The sequence below is a fragment of the Sminthopsis crassicaudata genome, chromosome 2 (genome assembly GCF_048593235.1).
Source record: "Sminthopsis crassicaudata isolate SCR6 chromosome 2, ASM4859323v1, whole genome shotgun sequence".
Lineage (NCBI taxonomy): Eukaryota > Metazoa > Chordata > Mammalia > Dasyuromorphia > Dasyuridae > Sminthopsis > Sminthopsis crassicaudata.
Window position 1 is genome coordinate 133,716,285 of NC_133618.1, and position 24,558 is coordinate 133,740,842.

At 36.7% G+C, this 24,558-nt stretch overlaps 1 protein-coding gene across 1 annotated transcript; it reads left to right on the top strand.

The window, feature by feature from the left end:
• Positions 1-7,918: 7,918 nt before the first annotated feature.
• HTRA4 (HtrA serine peptidase 4) lies at positions 7,919-24,522 on the top strand. The gene is made up of 9 exons (XM_074287301.1): positions 7,919-8,555; positions 10,419-10,518; positions 12,743-12,947; positions 14,164-14,358; positions 15,536-15,568; positions 19,114-19,228; positions 19,534-19,591; positions 20,510-20,605; positions 22,541-24,522. Exons 1-9 carry the CDS (start codon positions 8,084-8,086, stop codon positions 22,704-22,706), a joined length of 1,440 nt encoding a protein of 479 aa, XP_074143402.1. The 5' UTR covers positions 7,919-8,083; the 3' UTR covers positions 22,707-24,522.
• The last annotated feature ends 36 nt before the right edge of the window (positions 24,523-24,558 follow it).

Genomic DNA, 24,558 nt, shown 5'->3' on the forward strand with positions numbered 1-24,558 from the left:
AAAGAAATCTGCTTGACATATAACACAGAAGTGTATGAATACATGTGAACATACACATGTGTGTATATACACATAAAAACATGTATATTTACAGTATATGTGTACATGTACATATATATTAAATTTTTCACTGGGAGTTTTAAAAGCTACCTGGGGTTTGATGAATCAGGGCAAAGCTATATGACTTACAGGCAAGATTTGCCTCCACCCCAACTCCCCAAGAGTTTCCATTTCTTTATCTGTAAAATGAGATTAGATTATATCTCTAAGGCTAATTCCAGCTCTAAATATTAAAATTATACTTTTTTCCCCTTAAACCTGTGCAACTAATCTACAGTTATACCAAGTCAGAATGAGAAAATTTTCCCTTTTTAAAATTATTTTGTCATTCTTAGGGAGTGACACTCTGCTAGGGATTGGGGATTAGAACAGAAAGAATGAAATGGCTCTTGCTTTCAAGAAACTTACATTTGAAAAATCTCCCATTTAGACCCATAAATATGCATCTGCTTTGACTATTAAAACAATGATTTTTATTTTTCAAATAAAAGCTGGTGTCTAAAGGAATAGGTTAATAGAAATGCTTTTGCATAAGTAAACATCTACCTTTTCTAATTGGGTTACTGTGCAGAAAACACTTGTTTAGATATTCAAACACCCTCAGAAAGTGTACTTCCAGGATTTTTTATATACATATATATATGTATATATATATATACATATATATATATATTTTTTTGTTATTGTTGAGGCAATTGGAGTTAAGTGACTTGCCCAAGGTCACACAGCTAAGAAGTGCTGAAGTGTCTGAGACCAGATTTGAACTCCGGTCCTTCTAACTTCAGGGCTGCTACTCTATCCACTGCCCCACTAGCTGCCCTCAGGATTATATTTTTCTTGATTTATTTTTCATATTTAGAATTATCCCTTGAAAGGTATAGTTTATGCACTAAATTGTGTCTTCTCCCTAGAGTGAGCTGAGTCCTCTGATCTTTTGACTATAAAGTGACAAAGAAAAGCCACCATTCTTCTAGGTCATTTGATTTTTATTTTTTTTACGTTGTAACTTGAGTGTTTTTTTTACCTTGTCTTCAAGAATTCTTAATTAAAAATAATTTAATGGCATATGACAGACATCCCATACTAATTAGTTAAAAGGCTTTTTCTTCACCATGCAGGAAGCACATAAGAAATTATCATAGAATATCCATAAATTCTCATCAAACACCCACATATATTCCCTGTGTATCCCCTCACCCTCAACATATTTCAATGACCAGGATTTAAAGATTCTTTTTCAAATTTTGCTACTGATGCAAACCTCCTCTCCAGTCAGTTTAAAGAAGTAATCCATCTATCAGAAACCAAATTCCCCTTTTTGGGAAACTTCAGCATTTCTTTCAGAGAACATATTGTAATAGAGATTGCATAATGGTGATTAATCAATAAAAATGGCATTAAGCTTTTACTATGTACAAAGTATGGTGCTAAGTGCTAGGGATACAAACAGAAAATCAAGAATGGTTCTTAGGATGTAGCAGCAAAGCAAAAAATAATGTTTTCTTTTAATTTCCCATTAATAAAATGATGTTTCTCTTTAATGTGGAACCATTTTTCATTGTCAAAGATTTAAGTGGCACAAACTTTACTTCCCCAATCTTAAGTAATTATGACCACTGAAGGGTCAGAGATCACAGTATCTGCAGAGGAAGTTGACAGATTCCATCTACATAAGGGATGCGTCCTTGGATTGTGGATGCTACTATTCCCATGGATCTGGGGTGTCTCCAGCAAGGTCAAAGGGGAGATATTGGCTGTGGTTTGACTTATGTGGCACATACCACCTCCTGTCTCAGTATGCTTAGTGTACTGGTGACAGTGGTAACTGACCATGATGGTGAAATTATCTATTTTATCCTACAAAAAGTCCATTTGTAAATGTGGCATTTATCATCCCCAAAAATATACATCTTAATTTTGATACTTTGGTGTCTTCACATGTGAATTCATTGCAGCCTCTTTGTTCCTTCCCTTCCAACATAAGGTGCCATATCATAAATCCTACAAGGGGAATTTACCTAGCAATCTGGAGACCTTCAGGATATCAATACAATACTTGGACTATCCATCTGCTATCCTTTTCTATTGCTAGGATACTAACCACTTATTTTAACAGAGTTTGGAGAAAACACCAGTCTGAATTGATAACCTATTTGGAATTCCAAGTTAGAACCTTGAAGTTTCAGCCCCAAGTGGAGAAGGTTCTTTTGCAAGAAATTAAATGAATTGTATACCAAAGGATGTGGTCAGAGAATTTGGGCATTGAAACTTCACCCCTATTCTCTCAAAGAGGAAAAACTCTTCAAATCACTCCCAGTGCATCTGCTTCCTTGCTGCTTCTTGCACAAGACTACTCAGTCTCCAGGTTCCAGGCAATTGCTATTCCCCATTCTTGAGACACTCTCTCTCCTTATCTCTACTTCTGACTTCACCTTCCTCCAAGTCTCAGCAAAAATCCCAATGAGAAATCCTTCCTCATCTACCTTAATGGTAGTACCTTCCCTCTTTGATTATCTCCAATTTATCCTGTATATAACTTGTTTGTGCAAAGTTGTTTTCATTACGTCTTTCCCTATTAGATTATTGGAGAGCAGACACTGTCTTTTGTCTTGCTTTGTACTCCCAGCACTTAATACAATGTCTGCCACACAATAAGTACTTAATAAATGCTTATTCATTGAGTAAGAGAGAAAAATGCATGACCATTAAATATTTTTTTAGCTAAAGTGACAGTATCTACAATCCTTCATAGTGTTAGAACCAGAAGTGACCTTGTATCTACCATAGGTGCACCTCTCCTTTTAACAGAAAAGGAAACAGACCCAGATTGGTGACATGATTTAACTCAACTAAACAACTAATTAGTGACAGAGCTAGAGCTTTAACCTAGGTTTGACCACTAGCCAAAGGCCCTTTCTATCAATTTATACAGCACTTACATGTGTCAGACACTATGCTAAGAGCTTTGAAATTAAATAATTTAATCCTCATAGCAATCATGGGAAGTAGATATTATAATCCCTATTTTACAGATGAGGAAACAGAAGCAAACACATTAAATGACTTGCTCAGGTTCACACAGTTTAGAACTATCTGAGGTCAGAGTTGAATTTGGGTCCATCCCCTGGCCCACTGCTCTCTCCATTGTGCAACTCAGTAGCCCCACTTTATCCAGATTGGTTGCAAGCACTACATTTCCCAGCAAAGAACTTTTTTTTCCAGAGTAATTCCCTATTATCTCTTTATGGTCAGAAGGCTTTTAAAATAGTCCCTCAAACACTTTGTGAAGATTTGCTTTCAAAATCCTTTTTTCCTATAGTCCCTCTCTGAAAACCAGAGTTTAGTTGGGGACTATAAAGCTTAGATTTTATGGATAATGTAATGCTCTTTACTCAAATATTTGTTGGATTTTTTTTTTTTTGGAGGAGAGATATTAATAGCCCAGCTTTAGACATTTTGAATGACATTTCCAGAAGTTTGGGAGGATGTTTCCTTTCTTTTTTAATGTCATAGTTATCTTTTGGTTTTGAATTTCTTTAACTTCTGACAGTTTCCTTTTTCCTCTGCTACTCCCCCCATATTCAATCCCATATAATAAAAGAAAAAAGGGAAAAAGTAGTTCAACCAAATCAGGGAGTAGAATTTCTTAAAAGTGCCTTTATTGGGCTATATTCCTGATATACATCTGTGTCTGCCTGGTATACTAAGCTCCCAGGAATGAAGATTATGATTGTCTTATGTTCGTATACACTGGAAACAATATTCTCTTCCCTCTTTCTCTGCTTCTACTCCAGTCAATGACAAGTAACAGGTTTGCATTTAGCCTGCTACTTACACTACCTATGTGATCATTTAAACCAAATTTGCCGATCTATAAAATGGAATTGATTGAACTAGATGACCTTATGTGGTCCATTCCAGCTCAAATTCCTATATTTCTAGTCATTTACATGATGATTGACAATGAATAAGATGTTTCCTCACACATTATCTCAGTTCTTCATAATACCTTAAATAGACAAGATAGTGGATAGAGCCTTCTACTTGGATACAAGAAGATCGGGCTTCAAAATCTTAGGAACTGCTAGGTAAAAGACCATGGTCAAGTAATTTATTCTTGGTTTATGTTATAAAATTATAAATTGGGTTTAATAATAGCAGTAATCTAACAAAGTCATGAGCATCAAATTTTAAAAAAACATAAAAGACTTCTGCAAATTTTAAAGTGCTATATTAAAACAAGGCATTATTATATCATCCCTGTTTTCAGATGAACATAACTAAGATTGCTGTTTAGTCACATATGATTCTCTGTAACTCCATTTGGGGTTTTCTTGGTAAAGATACTGAACTGATTTGCCATTTCATTCTCCGGATGGAGAAACTGAGGTAAACATGTCCAGGGTCACGAAGTTAATAAGTGTCTGAGGGTAAATTTGATTTCATATTTTACTGTTTCCCTTTCAGTGCTCTATCCACTTTGTCTTTGCTTAAGATTATACCATGAGTAAGTGGGACTTGACACTGGTGGACTTGACACTGGTGTCCTAATGTTGAAGCCACCATCTTTCCTTCCATTAACCCTGAAAAGTTGAAAGAAATTTATTTGATGTTATTTGAGAGGATAAATACATAATCAGCATATTTTGGATGCTTGGTAGCTGGTGGGTTGTGGGATAAGAAACAAGGCTTTTAAAACATCAGATAATGACATCTGAAAAGAAAATGATAAAGTTAGAATTGGAAGGGATTTTAGAAGTCATGAAATCCAACCTCATCCAGAGCATTGAGGCAAAGTGACTTGCTTAGAGCACCCTGAGGCAGAATTCAAACTTGTGTCTACTAGTTTCCAAATCCACCATTCTAACCAATACGTCACCAAACTGTCTCCTTTTTAGAGCTTTTTATTTTTGGAGTTTGTTTTTTCTCCCTGTCCTTACATGTTTCTTTTTATGTTTGTTTCACTGTCTAAGGCAGACAACCCAATAATTTGTCTCTGTTTTTAAAATTAAATGAAGAGGACATTTGGCATTAAATTGTTGTTCTAGTCCTCCTTCTTTCTGTTGATTCTGTTGTGAATTATGGTTTGATTCGTGTGTATTTTTTTCCCCAGGAAAGGTCTCAGCTGTGAAATGGACTCACTGTAAACACAGAACCAGAACGGCACAAAAACTGGTGCTTTTCACTTTTGTGATTTGTACTAGGAATCATTGCACAAAATCCTTTTCTATAGCTGTTTTTTGTTGCTTGTTTTATAATAAAATGTTATGATATATTGATATATCAGAGGTTGTAGTCTTCTTGAATCTTCTATTTGACAGTGACTCACCTTACATCTCTCAAGGTAAAGTAAGATACCTACCTGCCTCCTTTTAGAGAGTCACAGCTACTAAATTGCAATTAAAATTTAATTAAATTCAATAAAAGATAGGCAAAAAAAAAAAAATAGGAGCTACAAAGGGAGGGTTCTCATAACTGATGTGTTTTCCTAGAAAGACAGAAATCTCAGCATCTTAGGGCTGAAGGAGATATCAATTATCAATCCTCAACTAAAGTGGAAATACCCTTCTACAACAACCCTCACAGTTCTGCAATCTCTCCTAGAAGAACTGCACTAGCACTCACTACCTAATCAAGAAATACATTTAAAAATGTAAGAGTACAAGATGATTTCAACAGCATGAGGAACCCCTTTCTATCAACAGACAAATAGAAAATAAATCCTAGAGAGGTGACTGAGGCTTACTGAAATGAGAAGACTTACCACATGCTAGCTAAAAGTCAGAGATAGGGTTTGTACCCACTATACTAAGCTGCCAGAATTGCACACTAAGAAAAGAATTGTAAAGCTTTCTAACTCGGATCTTGCACTACTGTTGTTTATAGTAATCTGATTTAGAATTCAAAAATTAGATCAGTGTGAGAGCCACTTCTTTGCCGAGTGCAAGAAAATCTATGAATAAATTATGAAGAGTAAGTGTGGAGGTGTGGCTTGTACACAGAACCCTGTAAAATGATGCCTTTGGATGAATTCTAGAGTTCTGTTCAGTTCTATAAGTCTATAGTTCTGGAATAGTTCATTATCATATGTGTGGTTTTAATTAGGCTATCTCATTAATTCACATCCATATTTGCCTGAGTTTAAAGTCAGAGAATCTGGGTATTCTTCCCACCTAAGATACTTCCTATGCAATTTGATCTTATTTCATTTGGTGATTAGCATCTTTATGCAAATAATTCTCAGGCCTTTTTCCAGGTCTGATCTCTCTCCTGAGCTCTAGTCCCAAATCATCAGTTACCTTTTGGATATCTTAACCTCAATATGTCCAAAATCAAAACTTGTTATCTTTCCCTCCTCCCCTAAAGCCTTTTCTCTTTCAAACTTCCCTATTATTCTTGAGGCATCATAATTCTCCCCATTAATTGGCTCACAGCCCAATTCTTTACTCTTCACTCTCCATACATAAGCAGTTCAATTTTTTCATTTCTACTTTTACATCTCTTCTACTTCCCTTTTGCTCCATTCAGTCACTAGGTGTTCACTACTTCATACCCAGATCATTGCAATCATCTTTTTCTGTTTGGTCTCCCTGTCTTAAGTGTCTCCTCACTCCAATCCATCCCCCATTGAGCTGCCCAAGTGATTTTTCTGAAGGTGCATGTCAGACCAGCTCTCTCCTTCCTCCCCTCCCACCAATAAGTCCCAGTGTTTCCTTATTGCCTCCAAGATAAGACGCCTTTTGGCATTTGAAGCTTTTCACAACCTGGCCCCTTCCTACTTTTCCAGCCTTCTTACCTTTAACTTCCCTTCATCCTTCATGTATTCTTTGATGCAGCTATGCTGGCCTTCTTGTTAATCTCTTCCATGTTTACAGTTTTTCACTGACTGTCTCCATTGCTGGGAATGTTTTTCCTCTTCATCTCTGCCTCTTGATTTGCTTGGCTTCCTTCCAGAGTCAATTTTAAATCGAATCTTTTCTATGAGACTTTACCTAAACCATCTCCTCTCCCCTCACTGCTAGTACCTTCCCTCAGAGAATATCTTCCAGCATTATATAACTTGTATTATTAGTACATTACTTTTGTTATTGTTCAGTCATTTCAGTCACATTCAACTCTTTGTAACCTCATTTGGGATTTTCTTAGCAATACTTTTGCCATTCCTTTCTCCAGCTAATTTTATAGATGAGGTAAACTGAGGCAAACAGTTAAATGGCTTGCCCAGGGTCACACAGCTAATAAGTGTCTGAGGTCAATTTTGAACTCAGGAAGATGAGTCTTCTTGACTTTCAGGCTAGATATTCACTCTATCCATCTTGACCCCTAGCTGTACTGAGACCTAAATGTATTTGCATTTTATCTGCTCCACTAGGCTGAGTTCCTTCTGGAATGGGACTGTGTTTTGTCTTCCCTTTCTTTGTATCTTCCATGCTTAGAACAGTGCCTGACATATAGCAATTAATAAATGCTAGTTGATTGACTAACTTGGAACAAGTCACTTTATCGAAGTCGTTTGAGAGTTTGTCATTAGGACCTTCCCCAAAACGAATCCAACCTACTTTGCCAACCTCCTTTCACATTACTTCCCTTCACACCTCTTTGTTCCAGCTTCACTATCACCACATTCCCATGATGCCTGATTATCTGTAAAATGAGAGTTGGTCCATAGGATCTTTAAGATCCTTTTCAGCTCTAGAACTTTTAAGTTTTATGAATTTTTTGGCTAGATTTTTAGATATGCAGAGAATTCTCTTCTCTTCCCCGTTGGAGTAGAAGGAAGAGAGGGAGTGACAAGAAATAGCAAATGTGTTTGGGGGAGGAGGAGGGAGGGAAGGGTCAGCAAGAAGGGTTGCACCAGGTTCCGCCCTCCTAGGACTCAAGGGCTTAAAAGCTATGCGCTGGCACAGTTAGGCAGAGGCGACACCATGACCTGGCAAGATTAATTGTCCTAAGGACTCTACTGAATTGGGCTCCAGGATAAACTTAAAAGTAGAGAAAGTTAAGGAGAAAGTAGGGAGAGGAGATGGCTATGGCTGTGCGTACTGTGGAAGCTGGACTACTTCCCTGCCTGCTGTTGTTGCTGTCCTCGGTAGCAAAGCCCTCGATCCAAGTTGGACCTCCCTGGGCATCGACGCCCTGCCCACCTACCTGCGAGCCGACCCGCTGTCCCCCATTGCCAGTCTGCCCCATGGGGGCGTCGCCACAGCCTGACCATTGTAACTGCTGCCTAGTGTGCGCTGCTAAGGAAGGGGAAACGTGTGGGGGACTTTGGAAACGACCCTGCGCCTTAGGGCTGCGGTGCCGCATGACTCGTACCTCCAAGAGCCGGGGCCAACTCGGTACCTGCGTCTGCCGAGCTTCGGAGGTACCAGTCTGTGGCAACGACGGCCGTTCCTACCAGAGTCTCTGCGCGCTCCGAGCAGAGAACCGAGCCGCCAGTCTCCGAGGGGATCTTCCAGCCGTGCCGGTGGAGAAGGGAAACTGTGGCAACTCAGGTGAGCTAGACTAGAGGTGTGAGCTACTGTACGTCGGTCTAAGAGGCCTCTTCCCCCACTCTCGGTTCCACCTAAGTAATCAATCACGATCTTAAATTAGCATTTGTACAGCCTTACCAAATTATTTCCCATCTGAATCTGCCAAATGGGTCATTGGACTAACATTTAGATAGTTTTTCACATCATCTCATTTGATCTTCACAACAATCTCTAAGGTAGGTATTATACCCATTTTTATAAATAAGAAAACCGAGATTGAGAGCTGTTAAATAACATGCGAGTGATCAATCCCACCCTCTATTGACTTCGAGATCTAGCTCTAGGTCTATCTATCCCATTATATCTTACTTCTTTTTTTTTTTTTTTTTTTGCCCTCCTTTTCTCTGCTTCTAGCTAATTTTCTTTTTATTTTTTGAGACTTCTTTCTCTCATGTTATTTTTCTTTGAAATAATTTGGATATCCTCTCCTAGTCCTTTCTTTCTCTCCCTCTTTCCTTCTTTTGTTCTTTCTTCCTTCCTTGCTTTCTTCCTCCCTTCTTTCCTTTTTCTTCCTTCCTTCGTTGCTTTTTTCTTTTTCTTTCTTTCCCTTTCTTTATTTCTTTCTTTCTTCCTTCCTTCCTTGCTTTCTTCCTCCCTTCTTTCTTTTTTCTTCCTTTGTTGTTTTCTTTCTTTCTCTTCTTTCTTTCTTTCTTTCCTTCCTTCCTTCCTTCCTTCCTTCCTTCCTTCCTTCCTTCCTTCCTTCCTTCCTTCTTTCTTTCTTTCTTTCTTTCTTTCTTTCTTTCTTTCTTTCTTTCTTTCTTTCTTTCTTTCTTTCTTTCTTTCTTTCTTTCTTTCTTTCTTTCTTTCTTTCTTTCTTTCTTTCTTTCTCTTTCACTTCTTTCCTTTTTTCTTTTTCTGCTTTCTTTCTTTCATCTTATGCCATATAATTGCCAAAATGATATTCCTAAAATTGAGGTCTTATCATATTCCTCTTTTGCTCAAGAAGCTCCAGTGGCTCCCTGTTGCTTCTAGAACAATGTAGAAAGGTCTTTGTCTGGAATTTAAAACCTTTCACAATCTGGTTCCAGATTTTCCAGACAAATGATATTTTATCTCCACAACCACCTTTAACTATGTCATAAACAAACTGGCCTCATTCTCAAAAATGCTTTTCATTCTTCTCTGTCTTTGCAGAGGCTGTTTTCCCCAACCCCATACCTGGAATGATGTCTTCACTTTTGCTTTGTAGCATCCCTAGTATTCTTCCAGTAATATTTGGACATTACCTCCTATGGAGGCCTTTCCTAATTTCTCTAGTTGTTAGCATTCTTCTCCCCAGCCCTGGCCAGCGCATCCCCTGCAATTCCTTATTATTCATAATTATTCTGCACATATTTTATATACTTATATACATGCATGCTATTTCTCCCTTAGGAGCGGGAATTGTTTTGGTATTGACTTTATATTCTTATGTCTATAGCATATTAACAGGTACTTAATAATTACTTACTGAGGATACTGAGACCCAGGTAATTTATTCAATTAGCAGAGCTAGGATATGAACGAAGTCCTGTAACTTTGGCAAGAACTCTCAAGTGGGGTCGTGAAGAATCAGATATGATTGAAAACAGTGAATTATAACCTCTGGTGCCAAATCCAGCATTTATGGGTTGGTTTTTTGTTTTTTTTTTAACTATGTCATATTTTCCTTCTATAAATGTAAGTAAATGAGTCTTATTTCTTGATTCAAAGCATGTAAGCTCTCACTGGAAAGTAACAGGAGACTGTTTTTATATCATGAGAGACATCTGTGGGGAATAGTTTGGATGTTGCTGTGATGTGATGGGCACCACAGGCACCCATCAAAATTACGTTCATTCCCAGGGACCAGAAGCCCAGGCAGTCTCAGGGACAAATATAACTTCATTGTTGAGGTGGTGGAGAAGGTTGCGCCATCTGTGGTACACTTGGAACTATTCCGCAGGTAATGGGATGGGGTGAAGGGGGGAGGGTAATTGTATCTCGGAGACATATATTAAGGTAAAATCTCTAGAGTGTAACAATCAGGTTCACAGAAAAGGGGTGGGGATTGTTAGTAGTGTAGAACAAAGCCATTCTTGAACAAAGCTCTAATGTGGAGGAGTAGAATTGAATTCAGCTTTCATTAGGGAGTACAAACATTTGAAGTTAGCCTGGAGGCAAATCCTTGGCAGTGGGAAGTCCAGGATGGTTAATTTGATGAGGTCCCTAATCAACAGGATGAGAAAACTCTCTAGGGAAGTTTGCTTTTACACCTAAGAGATCCTGAATTGTATGCATAAAAATGTTTGTAAAATTACCAGCTAAAATCTTACCATCTGCAGGAGTCTTTCCCAATCCCTCTTCAATAATTTCCAAATTATTCTGTGTATTACTTGTTTGTACATAGTTGTTCCATGTTGTTTCCTCCATAAACTGTGAACTCTCTGAGAGAAGGTATTGTAAAAAATATAAAAGGTAGAGAAGTATCAGGGTGTGGTGGTGAGAGAGAGGCAGCCTCAAAGCCAAGAAGCCCTCAAGCTAAGTCTTATCCCTGACATACACTGGTTATGTGATCCTGAATAAGTCACTTAACTTTAGTGCTCTATTTGACTCTAAAAAGGTCTGTGTCAGTCCTTCTTCCCCATAACAATATTTAAAATCATACAATGAGATAAAGCGTTGGGGAGAGGTATAATACCAATAGTTATACTCCAGATGTAATCCTATCCAACATTTCTACAATCCAAGATTCATGATGATGGACATTAAACTTCCAGTAACAGGATATTCATTACCCACCAAGGAAGTCCATTGCATTGGAGGTAAGTTTAATTACTAGGGAATTTTCCCTCATATTTAGCCCAAATATGCTTTCCCTGACTATTCCAAGTTCTGCCCTATGTCTAACCAAAACATATCTGAGATCTCTTCAGATATAGAGTTCATATTTTTTGCTAAAACAGGTCACACTGTTGTTTATATTTAAAAGGCAACCAGGATATAGTAATGTAATCAGAATATAATTTTAAGTGCTCTATAGGCTGTGGTTAGGAAGAGTTAAAAGGCAGATAGGTATGGGAGGCTTTTCCTGAGCCCATCTGTGATGTTAAGAATAGTTCATGTAAGGAATCATGTAAAGATTTCCTCACAAAAATTCTGTGAGGTATATAGCACAGATGTAGTTACTTCTGTTTTTAGAAAACAGAAACTCAGAGCCTTTGCTGTCACTTCTCTATATGGTAGACGTGGTGACTTAACACTAGTCCCTCTGACTCATCATTCTTTCCAATGGAACACACTATTGCCCATGCTGGTCAGAATTTAAAGTGGGACTGAGGACTAGGGAGGCAGGCAAAGAGCTGAAAAATCACCAGCATCATTATAAACTGAAGATATTTATAGGGTCTATTGGTCAATCTTATTGGTTTTCTATATGAGGCAACATTGAGAGAACTCTTTAGTCTTTTATCCTGGCAAAGTAACTAGAAGGTATTTTCATATCCTATATGTGATTGCTGAGCCAGGGGTGTGCTGGAGCTAGTTTGAATTGGCTTGAAAGTTGGTTGTTAAATTTTCAGTGTGAGCATTTGCATCTTGGAAATTGGCAAAGACTACAAACCAAGATTTTGTTTATTGTCTAGATTTAAAAAGTGGTGGGAAAATAATAATGCAGATTAACCTTAAAAGTTATGAAAGTAGCAGATCCCTTCCCCCTCAGCTGGTTGTTAATCATTTACCAGCATATCCTAAGTATGTCTATATATTAACAGTGTAGATTCCTAGAGTATATAAATAATTGCAAGATTTTATTTTATCATTTTTGTTTTATAGAAATACAGAAATTTGGTAAACTGTAAGGATTAAAACACATACTCCTTGAATTTCCATTCTGGTATTTATCTATCTAACATTACAGCTATCTGCTTATGGACACAACTAGTAATGTTTTTACCCTCCACAAGATTCACACATGAGGGATGGTGGCAGTAGAAAGCATTAGTGAAGAATGGTCTGAATCTGGCTGCAGAGCCACATCTCAACAATGAGCTCTGCAAGGGTCAATACATCAACATAAGATCACTCCATGGAGGAAGTGCATGTTACCTTCCTCACTCCTCAGCCTACACATAAGGTGCTATACTGGGAGTAAAGCCAAATTTTCTGATACTGTTATTTTGCTGATTCAGGTCACCTTTAAGCAATGAGTATACTCATGCATCCAGTGGCTCAGGGTTCATAGTGTCTGAGGATGGGCTCATTGTTACCAATGCTCACGTTCTCACGAACCGGCAGCGGATCACTGTGGAACTCCAGAATGGGGAAAAATATGAAGCAACAGTGAAAGACATTGACCAAAAAGCTGACCTTGCTCTCATCAAGATTGAGCCAAAGGTAAGACTGTGCAGATGCAAAGCTAAACTGGTCACTTTCAGGCATTAAAAAAATCTTTTTCAAAGATTTCTACCTTTTTAAAATGCATGCTGTTGAGCTTGCTTCTTGCTTCTCTATTCTCTCTTCTTTCCAGTCCATTTGGTACTCATCAAGAATGAAGGACAAACAACAAAAATATGATTATGAAACCTGTCTCTAGTGCTATAGACAATATGTTTTCTATTACCTGCCTAATGATCTCATCCTTACTTGGTCTCCTGCTTCTTGGGAGTTTTTAAATCTTTTTTTAGATTTTAACTTTTATCTCCTGTTTATCCAGTATAAATAATTGTTTGTGTGTTGTCTTCCCATTAGACTTTGAACTCTCTGAGAGCAGAGATTTTGTCTTTCCTTGTATTCCTAGTGCTTAGCATAGTGCTGAGCACATAGCAAGTACTTAAATGTTTATTGACTTATTTTGGGGGGCTTATTATGTAAATTGTAAAATACAGACGATGTAGACATCACTGATACTGAAAGTAGAACAGCATGTGTCAAGGTAGTCTGCATATATTTTATTTCAAAAAAGGTTCAGTAGATGGTCCATTCTTCTTCCCTCAGCTTCTTCTTGAGAACTTTCTTGGGGAATAAAAATATATTACTAAAATGAGTTTATGATAAAGCCCCATGCCATCAATAATCCATAGATTCTCTGCTCATTTCTCATCAGAAAAATCACACTTAAGGATCCCTCTTCTCTTCAGAGATGCATACTGAAGGTCCTCTCACTAGTCTTCCTGGTCTAATAGAGTTTGCCACAATCACACTAGGGAATACATACTGAGGGATCTCACTATCCTAAGGAAGTCTTGAGGTTACTGTAGGATACTCTGGGTGGTTTCCCTTTCTGTTTGTGGCCTAACACTAATTTGGAGGCAGGGACAGTGCTTTATTGCTAACTTTGGGTTACTTACCCTTTTAAAGATGTACTAATTACTATGATTACTGCAATATAACAACTACAAATCCTTAGATATAATCTGTAATATTTCTAAAACGTGAATGTTGGAAATTAGAGAACTATTTGATAGGCTCTGTGGGTGTGGATAAGAGATTTTTAGATTTTAAGCAACTGTGACGTCAGGACTGCACTCAAAGATAAATATGTCATAACAATTTTATCTCTTGCTTGTATTGTTTCTATTTCCCTCTCACCTCACCCCTGTCCTCGATGCAGACTGACCTTCCTGTTTTGTTCTTGGGACGATCATCCAACTTGCATGCAGGGGAGTTTGTGGTAGCTCTAGGCAGCCCCTTTTCTCTTCAGAATACAGTCACTGCAGGAATTGTCAGCAGCACTCAACGAGGAGGCAAGGAACTGGGCTTAAAGGACTCAGACATGGATTATATCCAGACTGATGCTATCATCAATGTAAGTTAGCTCAGGAGGTCCATACTCTAATCAGGTAAAATGAGAGAAATTATTAGACCTTTTCCCCCTCCCTCATTGGGTGACTTCTTGATATTCAGAATTGACCTGGTCTTCAGCATCAATAATGAAATGCATTATATGGGTTCAGTCTCTAAATATTTAATTTTTTTTCTTTTTATAATGGTTTGTCTTGCTTTATCACATGATAGATAAATGACTTTGGGTTCTTGAAGGTTTTGCCAGAGAATCACAATTTCTGGCACATCCTACCTACTAAGATAGAATGGTTTCAAGTATTTACCTTAAGTTTGCTGTGCTAGATAGATAGCTGGGTTCAGACTCGAGGATACCTGACTTTAAGCCCTACTTCTAGTACATATTGGCTAAGTGACTGCGGGTAAGTCACTTAATCTCTCAGTGCCCAAGTATCTCTCTGAAATTTCTCATAGCAGAGAAGATGCTTATTGTTTATTTTATTTTATTTTGGTAAAGCTGATTCCTCACTGAAGGCTTCCAACACTAATAAAATCAAATAGTTACCCAATATACATATGTACTTTGATATATCTTCACACATCATTATTATGTATAAAATGTAGTTGTATACATTGTATCCCATCTGTTAGAATATAAGGTCATTGAAGACAGGGACTATTTAGCTTTCATCTTCCTATCTTCTACACATAATATGGTGCCTGACACAAAGTAGGCATTTAACAAATATTTGTTGGTAAGATCTGGTCATAAGTCACATGATGGTACTTTAGGAATCATTCTACTGAAGGGGATCTTCACTGGTTTAGGCACAGGGTGATGAATTTTTCAGCCTTGTCAACTCTTGAAGATTCTTCTGTGTTTTAGAAGAGTTGGGAATGGTGTTATGAAGAGTGTAGTACACTAATTCAATCACAATTCTTTGAAATATAACAATTGGTAACTGGTATTTAGAGTGTTAGATTCCTTTAATATTCCTCTAAAAGGTGCTGATTTTTAGCACTACTCTAATTGTATTGCTATTGGTTGTAAAGAATTCCTTTATCAATATAACTTATTATCTCTAATGCCAGAAACAACTAAGGGTGTTAAAGTCCTGCTTTCTGAGGATAGTATATTTAGTAATTGGTTAGATGGGACACCTTGGCACTTAAGACTGTCTTTTTCTAATTTGATCTTGCAGCATGGGAATTCTGGGGGGCCTCTGCTGAACTTGGTAAGTAGTTGATTTTTCTTTTTTGCCCTAAATCTAATACCAGAGTTGGATATCAATGTTTGAAATCTGTGAAGAGATGTTTGTTCCTGTCCTTTGAACTAAAGATAACTGTTAAAAGAAAATCCAAAACCTATGACTTCATTGAAAAGAAAGCTGCCAGCCTCCAATTTGCCTTCAATTTTTTTTCTCTCTCTTCTCTTCTTTCCTTTTCTCTTTTCTTCCTTTCATTCAAGAAGGGCCATCTTCAGTTATTTTGTTCTATATCTTGCCACTGGATCCAGATAGCTCCAGAGGAGAAAGTGAGGCTGGTGACTGCACAGCCCTCCCTCCCTCCTTAAAATCCAATTCACTTGTGTGTCATGACCTCACCTCCCTGATGTCATGGTCTTTTTTGAGAATGAAGGACACACAACCTGTGAGTAGGAGTAAGATGGTCCCCACTGGGGACCCATCCAGAACTAGCCAATTGAGCAACACAGCTTTTCTCTTTCTTCTTTCTTTCTTCTTTACCTTCCTTTCCCCCTGTAAACATAGGGTAACATACTTTTATCTGTGGTCTAAAGGAATGTAAATATTGATCATTGAAACCTAACAAGATATTTAGGAGTTTATGGGCTAGGATCATGTCTTAAATCCAAATCACTCTGGACCTCATTTATTGACCAACAATAGGTCCCAGCCCAAGCCTTACTTGGTAATTGTTTGGCCTTGACTGGCTCAGAGTGAATGTAAATAGTAATTCTTTCTGTGCTGGCCAGAAACCCTGAGGTTTCCCTTCCATAAATATAGATAGATACACACGCATATTCACATATATAGATATATCTATCTATCTATATATATATATATATACACACATACATATACACATACATGCACATATATATATATATATATATATATATATATATATATATATATATATATATACATACATATACACATACATGCACATATATATATATATACATATAATTTTTTGACTAGGTAGATATACTTTTTCTTATCTAGCTTTAATCACTTATTAGACATTGCCTCAAACTGTCTCCCATTACATCCAGGGCCATCTCTAGTCATCCTGACCTATATTTTGCCACTGGGCCCAGATGGCTCTGAAGGAAAAAGTGAGGCTAGTAACTTTGTACAGTTCTTCCTCATGGAAATCCAACTCACTTGTATGTCATGGCATCACCTCCCTGATTTCAAGGTCCTCTTTGAGAATGATGGATAATAACAGCAACAATTTTTCATTCAAAATGGTGGTCAGAAGAGAGAAATGGTCAATATGTATTTTTTTTTTAATTGATCAAAATAAAAACTCCTATGCAACATACTTATAGTCATCAATAAGTATGAGAAACATTACCTCTTAATTTTCTCTAACCTCTAATTGAAATTTGGGGTTTTCTTTAATTACCTAAAAACATTATTCTTAAAAGGACCCTTAGGCTTTACCAGATTACCTAAGAAGACTATGACATAAAAAAAAAAAAAAAAATTCTACTCTAAACAATTATAAGCAAATAACCAGACAGTGAAAGGCAGGATGACATAATGGAAAGAGAATTGGATTTAAAGTTTAAAAAAATGTATTTCATTATGGAGCCATAGACAAGATGGCAAAGAGGACATACATTTCTTTCTGACTCTCTCCTACAACCTTCAGATTAATTAGCAAATCCAGCCTCTGAATTAGTTCTGGACTGGCAAAATCCACAAATATAGGGAATGCAACAAATGATCAGCAGAAGATAATTTTGAAGATCGCAGAAAAGGTCTGTTTCAATTGGAAATGGAGGAAGGTAGGCCAAGCAGACAGTACAGAGCTGGGTTGGGGCAAACTCCATGTGGTGGAGAACCTATGGGGAGGAATCTACAGCAATGTTGGTGACTCTGCCCTGGTTGCAAGGTAGTAGATCAGCAGAGAAGTTATAAAACATCCAACACAAACACAAAAGGTAAAGAGTGAATGCCAGAATTTCCCAGGGCCTGGCCACACCCACCCAGCACCAGAAGTCAGTCAACACTGACCCAGCACAGCCGCTGCTGCTTATAGAGGAAGCTTGGGAAAACTTTCCCTGCCCTAAAAGCAGATCTCAACTTTTTTTTTTTTTTTTTAATGAGTAAAAAAGTAAAGAGAACTCTGACCATAGAAAAATTTTTATGGTGAAAAAGAACAGATTTCAAACCCTGAGGAAACTAAAAGCAGATCATCTCCAAATGAAACCCCAAAAGGTGATATAACCTGGTCTCCATCACACTAGGATCTCCTAGAAGAAATTTAAAAGGATCTTAAAAGAGAGCTAGAAGAAAATTGGGGAAAGGAAATGAAAACTTTGCAAGAGTATTTGGAAAAGGCATATAACTCATTAAAAGATAGATTTGATAAAATGGAAAAAGAAAATAACTGTCAGAAAAACAGAATTTGTGAAACAGAAAAAGAAAATAACTCCTTAAAAACCAGAATTTGTGAAATGGAAAAAATTTCCATAGAAAAAAACAACTCATTTAAAAATTCAATTAGACAAATACAAAAAGAAGTTAAAAAAGTAAATGAAGAAAATAATTCACTAAAATTCAGAACTGAACAAATAGAAATGAATGACTCAAGGAGACAACAAGAATCAAACAAAAACAAAAAAAGAAAAAAATGGAAAAAAAATGTGAAATACCTAATTGGGAAAACAACTGAACTGGAAAACAGATCTAGGAGAGACAATCTAGGAGAGACAATTGGACTCCCTGAAAACCATGATGAAAAAAAGAGTCTGGACTCTATTTTTCAGGAAATCATCAAACAGAACTGCCTGGATGTCATAGAATCAGAATCAGAAGGTAAAATAATCATTGAAAGAATTCGCCAAACACCTTCTGAAAGAGACTCCAAAATTAAAACTCCAAGTTGTGGCTAAATTTCAGAACTATCAGACCAAGGGAAAAAAATAGTATAAGCAGCCAGAAAGAAACAATAAAAAATGTATTTCCAGTCCTGGCTTCATCACTGACTAGATGCAAAGATCCATCACTTCTCTGAATCTGTTTTCTTAGATGTAAAATGGGAATATTTGCACTATTTTCCTTAGAAAAATTTTGTGAGGAAAGTGCTTGCTAAATCTGTAAGCACTGTTGAAATGAAAACAATTATGTGATTTTCCCCTTCCACTTTTATTTCTAGTTAAGATTAAAGATTTCCTAGACACTAGCCCATCACTCACCTTCTGAAACTGAAGCTTCTAAATCACTTCTGAAACCAATTAAATTTTAAGAAGGAAAGAGTTAGTTCATAACACAGAATACAAAATCCAGAATTTCCCAATGGCTCCTGTACACACGGTACTTTTTTACGTATGTAGCTTTAGCTATCCAAACATACCTGGAACCATACTGAATCTTCTGCACTCCCCTCCTCACCCCATTTAAAAAATATAAATTCCATCAGCCACAGTGCCTTCTCACCATAGGTTAGTTGGCTTCTTGCACCACTGGCCTAATAGTGATCATTTGCACATAATTCATTAACTGAAATCCATCTCTTCTTTTGCTAGGATGGTGAAGTTATTGGCATAAACACCCTGAAGGTGACAGCAGGAATTTCCTTTGCTATTCCTTCAGATAGAATTCGACAATTCTTGGCAGAATTTTATCAGCGCCAGTTAAAAGGTAACATTCCCAATTCTTAGCATTATCCACAAGACTTTATGTGTACACTAATAAAAACTAGGCTATTGAGGATCCATTTCTATAAAGATAGCGAGAATATCTGGACTAAACTATATAATCTATGCACAAACTTTGTGTATGGCAGCTCTTGACTCCTTTCCTTCAAGACTCCTTTCTTCTTCCAAGTTTGTCAGCTGACAGTTGGGAAAAGCAGATTGTCACAAAGAAGCATCTGTATTTTGAGATCTATCCCAAAGAAGAGAGATTGTTGAGTATCTTTAACTCATTAGATTCTTTATTTCCAGGAAAAGTGCTTTCCCAGAAGAAATATTTAGGTCTCCGGATGTTGCCTCTTTCTATGAGGTAAGTGTGTAACTTTGTGGATATACTTACATGCTGTGATTGTAAGTCAACTGCATGAATATGATAATATTCTAACTGCCTTGCCTTGGTGAATATGACAATAAATAGTGCCCATCCTATCTCTTTGTTTTCTATGGATGTTTGTTGATACATGAAATTTTATGTTGATTCTTTTTTTCAAGTAAACATTTTCATGAATTAAAAAAAAAAAACAGATTAAAATACATTTTCAAATCCTTTCCATTATTCTTCCCTCTCCATCCCTTACCATTGAGTAAACAAAAAACAAACACCAAAATCCCAAATTCAATGTATAAACATCATCTGGCAAAACACTCCCTGCTCTTCTCCTGACAAGCCAGAGCTGAAATGGATGCTTATCAAATTCATTCTAACAGAAAAATAGCATGCCTCATCTTTTACCCTTGCTTTTTATCAGAGTTCTCATGCTATGCATTCTACAATAGTCACCTCCTGAGTTCCACTTCTACTTTTAGGGCTCTGTATAGAGCTGGCTCATGGTTATACCCACTGCTATTTTGATGGATCTGTCATGTCAAGGGTGTATTTCCTTCACTTATGAAACCCCCATCTCTACTCCTCCCCCCATGTGGAACATCTTCTTCAGCCTTTTAAAAATGTCATGAATACTTCCATACTTATTTTGGCTGTTGTACCTTGCTCTATGACTACCTATCTCTTTCTTCAGTCATACACATTTGTTAATTTATATATATTTTATGAAATTATTAACCCTGGGGAGAGTTCAAGTATGGTGGAATACTGTGACTATTAAGCCCAGGCAAGTACTTCCCTCCATTCTAGAAACCAAATGAGTTGTATTGAAATGCATACAGATTCCAGAACATTCATTAGTCACTTTTAGTTTTAACACAGAAACCTGCCCTTGTTTCTTAGACTTCTCCAAGAAATGAAGAATCAAGATCCAGATTTTCCTAATGTGAGTTCTGGGGTCTTTGTATATGAAGTGATTCAAGGAACTCCTGCTGCAAGGTAAAATACAAAATGAGATCATCTATCTTTTTTCAAAGTCAAATGGTAATAATTTAGGTATTTCAGCAGGGTCTCGACTCGAGTACTAGTAGGTTTGTGTTGTTAATATTGTCTTGCATTATTCAATTTTTCTAGCACAGGTTTTTGTGAAATAATTTAGAAGAATCACAAGCATGAGAACATTTTGCTAAATTATCAGACCTTCTTTCTTAGTGTCTTATTGAGGAAGAAGGCAACAACTCCATTTTTAGGTCTTCTCATTTTCTAGGCACAATTTTGTGTAGGCTTCTATTTCAGGTCCTTCATGTTACATGGAAAGGGTAGGAAATCCTGGGTTACAATCCTGCCCTAGACGTTTAGTAGCTGTGACACTAAACAAGCCACTTAAAAAACCTTTCTCTGGTTTCCTCAGCTATAAGATGAGGGCTGAACTTAACCTCTTAAATCTATAATCCTCTATTTAAAAAAGATATATTTTTATAAAATCTTGGTGAAAATATTAAAAGGTTGCAGTAGAAATCTGTTTTGATTGTTATGAAGAAATAAGCCCATAGATGGCCCCCAAAGAGGAGATTTCCCAGATTATTTTGTTCTTGATTTGGAAAATTTCAGCTATACCATTCATGAGAAGCTTGTTTTCTCCTATCAATACAGTACTCAGGATTCCATGGCCTTTCCCTCCTATGCCCCTCCTTCCTTAATGTGTTTGTTCTTGAACAACACTTTTCATCAACTGCTTAAATTGCACATGCTATGATTAATAGGAGAGAAATTTGGGGGGGGTTATAAGCTATATACAGAGTAGGAAAGTTACAAATATACCATCTTAATGTTCAGTTTGGCTTGACAAAAATAAATTGGGTTTGATATCGTTTTTATAATTATTTCCAGCTCTTCTTTTTGTGTAATCTCCCATCACTGGTTCTCTCAATTATAAGAAAGCAAAGTTCCTAGATCTTTGTCTTGGTCCTTATGTAAAATCATTCTTTCTAGGATAGTCTTTGGCCTCAGATTCTGAATAAAGAATTATCCCAACTCTCTTACCTTGCTGAATACAGAGCCCTGAATATTTCTTTAAAATTTCCCAAATTAAAAAAATAAAATAAAATAAAACTTCCCATATTACTTTCTAACTCCATTCCTCATTATGCCATAACTATTTCTAGAGCTCCTTAATCTCTTATCATGAGTCTATTTCCCACTAAGGAAATCATCAACTGGCATATATCTTCTGACACAGTCATATCTCAAATGCACACATTAGCATAGTTACAACTCTATTAACATTTCTGTTGAGGTGTTTCACATTTGAACTTTTTCCCCTTCAAGAACAACAGATTTTACATGTTGATAATTTAGTCCGCCAAATGAAGCCAATGAACTGGGCTTATAATTCATAACTTTGCTGATCAAAGTTTCATTTTAAAAGGGAGACTAGAGACAGACATTTTAAAATTTGTTTGAAGCACAGACTGTAGTTCAACTTTATGTTCCCTAGTTCTAGAAATTTTTTGAAAAAAGAGCCAGAGAGCTTCCTATTAGAGTCACACAGATGATATATTTGGGGAAAAAATCATATTTCTATCCTGACTGTACTTTTCATATTTCCTTGGGGTCAAAAAATCAATAAGATTTCTATGTACTAATGTTAGCTTGATGGGGAAGCTCAGGAGTATGAGAGAAAATTGAAGGGAAATTTGCCATTTGTTTACTTACCTATAAGAGTAAGAGGTTGTTAAACTAGTGGATGCCTTCAACTGGTGATTTATTTTTCCCAATACAATCCATTCCTCAAGATGAATAAAGAAGAACTACGTCTAAGCTTTCTAGCAGAATTTCCATGTGAAATTATTATTATTATTAGTTATGTTCTAGATTCAGTAAAGCGCCAAAAAAGCCTTTTCTCTAGTTCTCTATTTTCATATTTTCCCCCAGCTCTGGGATGCGAAACCATGATGTGATTACCAGCATAAATGGACAACCTGTCACTTCCATCACAGATGTCATTGAAGCTGTGAAAGAGAGTGACTCCATTTCCTTAGTAGTTCGTCGGAGAAATGAAGATGTGGTCCTGACGATCATCCCTGAAATAATTAATTAAGCAGAGCTCACATTTAGAGATTAATTTCTCTAGTAAAACTCAATTTATACCATGAGGTCTATATTGAAAATGGTCCAAAGATCTGGGGTCTTCCTTAGCAAATAAATCCTTTTGATCATTTCATCTAGAGCTCTAATTAGGTAAACATTTAATCTTTTCTAATAATAATTAATATCCATAGAGTGCTTTAAGGTTTACAAAGTGTTTCTTTCATAATCTCCCTGTAAAGTTATGTGATAGGGACAAGCACTGAACCTGTGATTTCATGAGTACAGAGAATTCTCAGGTGAACAACATTCTCTACCAATGGAAAGCATGACTTTCTCTGCAACTTGGAATAAAAATATCCTTATGTCTACTCTATAAATAAGGAAATGGGCTCAGAGAAATTAAAAATTACAAAATCTCTTGGCTGGAGGTAGCTTTGGAAGTCATCTGGTAAGTGACCAAGAATGCCCTGTACACCATCCCCAACAACAGGGGATCCAGTCTCTGCCAAAGACTTCTGGTGAGAAGGAAACGATTATCTACTGAGGCAACTAATTTTAGGGAGTTTGTACTATCATATAACCAGCAAAAGACACCAAAGTGCACATTCCTGTTACTGGAGCACACTTTGAACTAAGATTATTTAGAGAATTTATAAAGAAACTAAATCCAACTTGACAGGGACTAGTTTCACATTTTACTCATAAAGGATCTGTGTCAGAGGGCCCTCACCTTTTTGGGAAAATCCATTTTTCATTTTTCCAAAGCCTGGAAATCTCTGAAGAAGACTGGCTGTGAATAGATAGTAAAGGCCCTAGACGACTTGGGGGATGGGGAACCTATATATCTTCTCTGGTAGGGGGATTTCTAACATAATCTTTATCATTACCTTTGATGTTATCAAAGTTTTTTGTTGCTTACTTCACAGGATCAGAAGATTTAAATTTAGAAAGAGCCTTGCACTAGTTTGCTAGCACAGCATTTTGCAGATGAGAAAACTGAGCTCCAGAAAAGGAAAAGGCTTTCCCTCAGTCATACAGATAGGAAGCAATCAGATCCAAATCCATATCCTTTGTTTCCAGATCCCTAAAGGACTGTCAAATTGAAAAGACATAATCTATACAGAGTGTTTTGTAAACCTCAAAATGTTATAAATGATAGAAATTATTATTATTAATTATATACTATTACATTATTAAAATAATTTGTAATTCAAAACTCAACAAGGTTATTAAGAGGAAAGGATTGTCTCCAGGCATTTGTGAATGGGAAAACTGGTGATTTTAGCTTACAAAAAGAATTTTAAATACCATTGTTTACATTGATAAGATACACACCAGAGAAGGGTAGGGGGAAAACTCCCAAACAAAAACACTAAACCAAAAGAACATAGAATTCTAGAGTAGGAAAGTATCTTTGAGAATGAGTTTAAATTCCTCATTTTTCAGATGAGGAAACTGATGTCTTAGAGAGTGATTTACCTAATGTCTTACATTCAGAGTTGAGGAATTGGGGAAGGATTGCATGGTAAATGTTTAACAACAAGTTGGGGACACTGGCCCACACACTTTTAAGTATAGTCAGCATTAACTTAATTTTCTCCATCACTTTAACTTTAGACAATCAACAAAACAACAAATCAAACACAGATTAGTAGCTTTTGCCAATTTGAGGTGTAAATACTCACACTGAAAATTTAATAATTGGTTCTCTTAAACAGGTTCAAGTTGGCTCCCTTCTTTTTATACCCAGTTTAATAGTACCTCCATGACCTCCAAGATCCTTTCTGGCTTTAAAATTCTACAATTCTCTATTTGGTTTCCACTTTCTCCCAATTATTCCAAATAAACTGTAATGGGGGGGG

Coding starts and splice junctions, on each gene's coding strand:
- HTRA4 (XM_074287301.1), top strand. CDS start 8,084: ATGGCTATGGCTGTGCGTACTGTGGAAGCTGGACTACTTCCCTGCCTG. Junction 14,359..15,535: donor AGACTGATGCTATCATCAAT/GTAAGTTAGCTC, acceptor TTGATCTTGCAG/CATGGGAATTCTGGGGGGCC. Junction 19,229..19,533: donor TTATCAGCGCCAGTTAAAAG/GTAACATTCCCA, acceptor CTTTATTTCCAG/GAAAAGTGCTTTCCCAGAAG.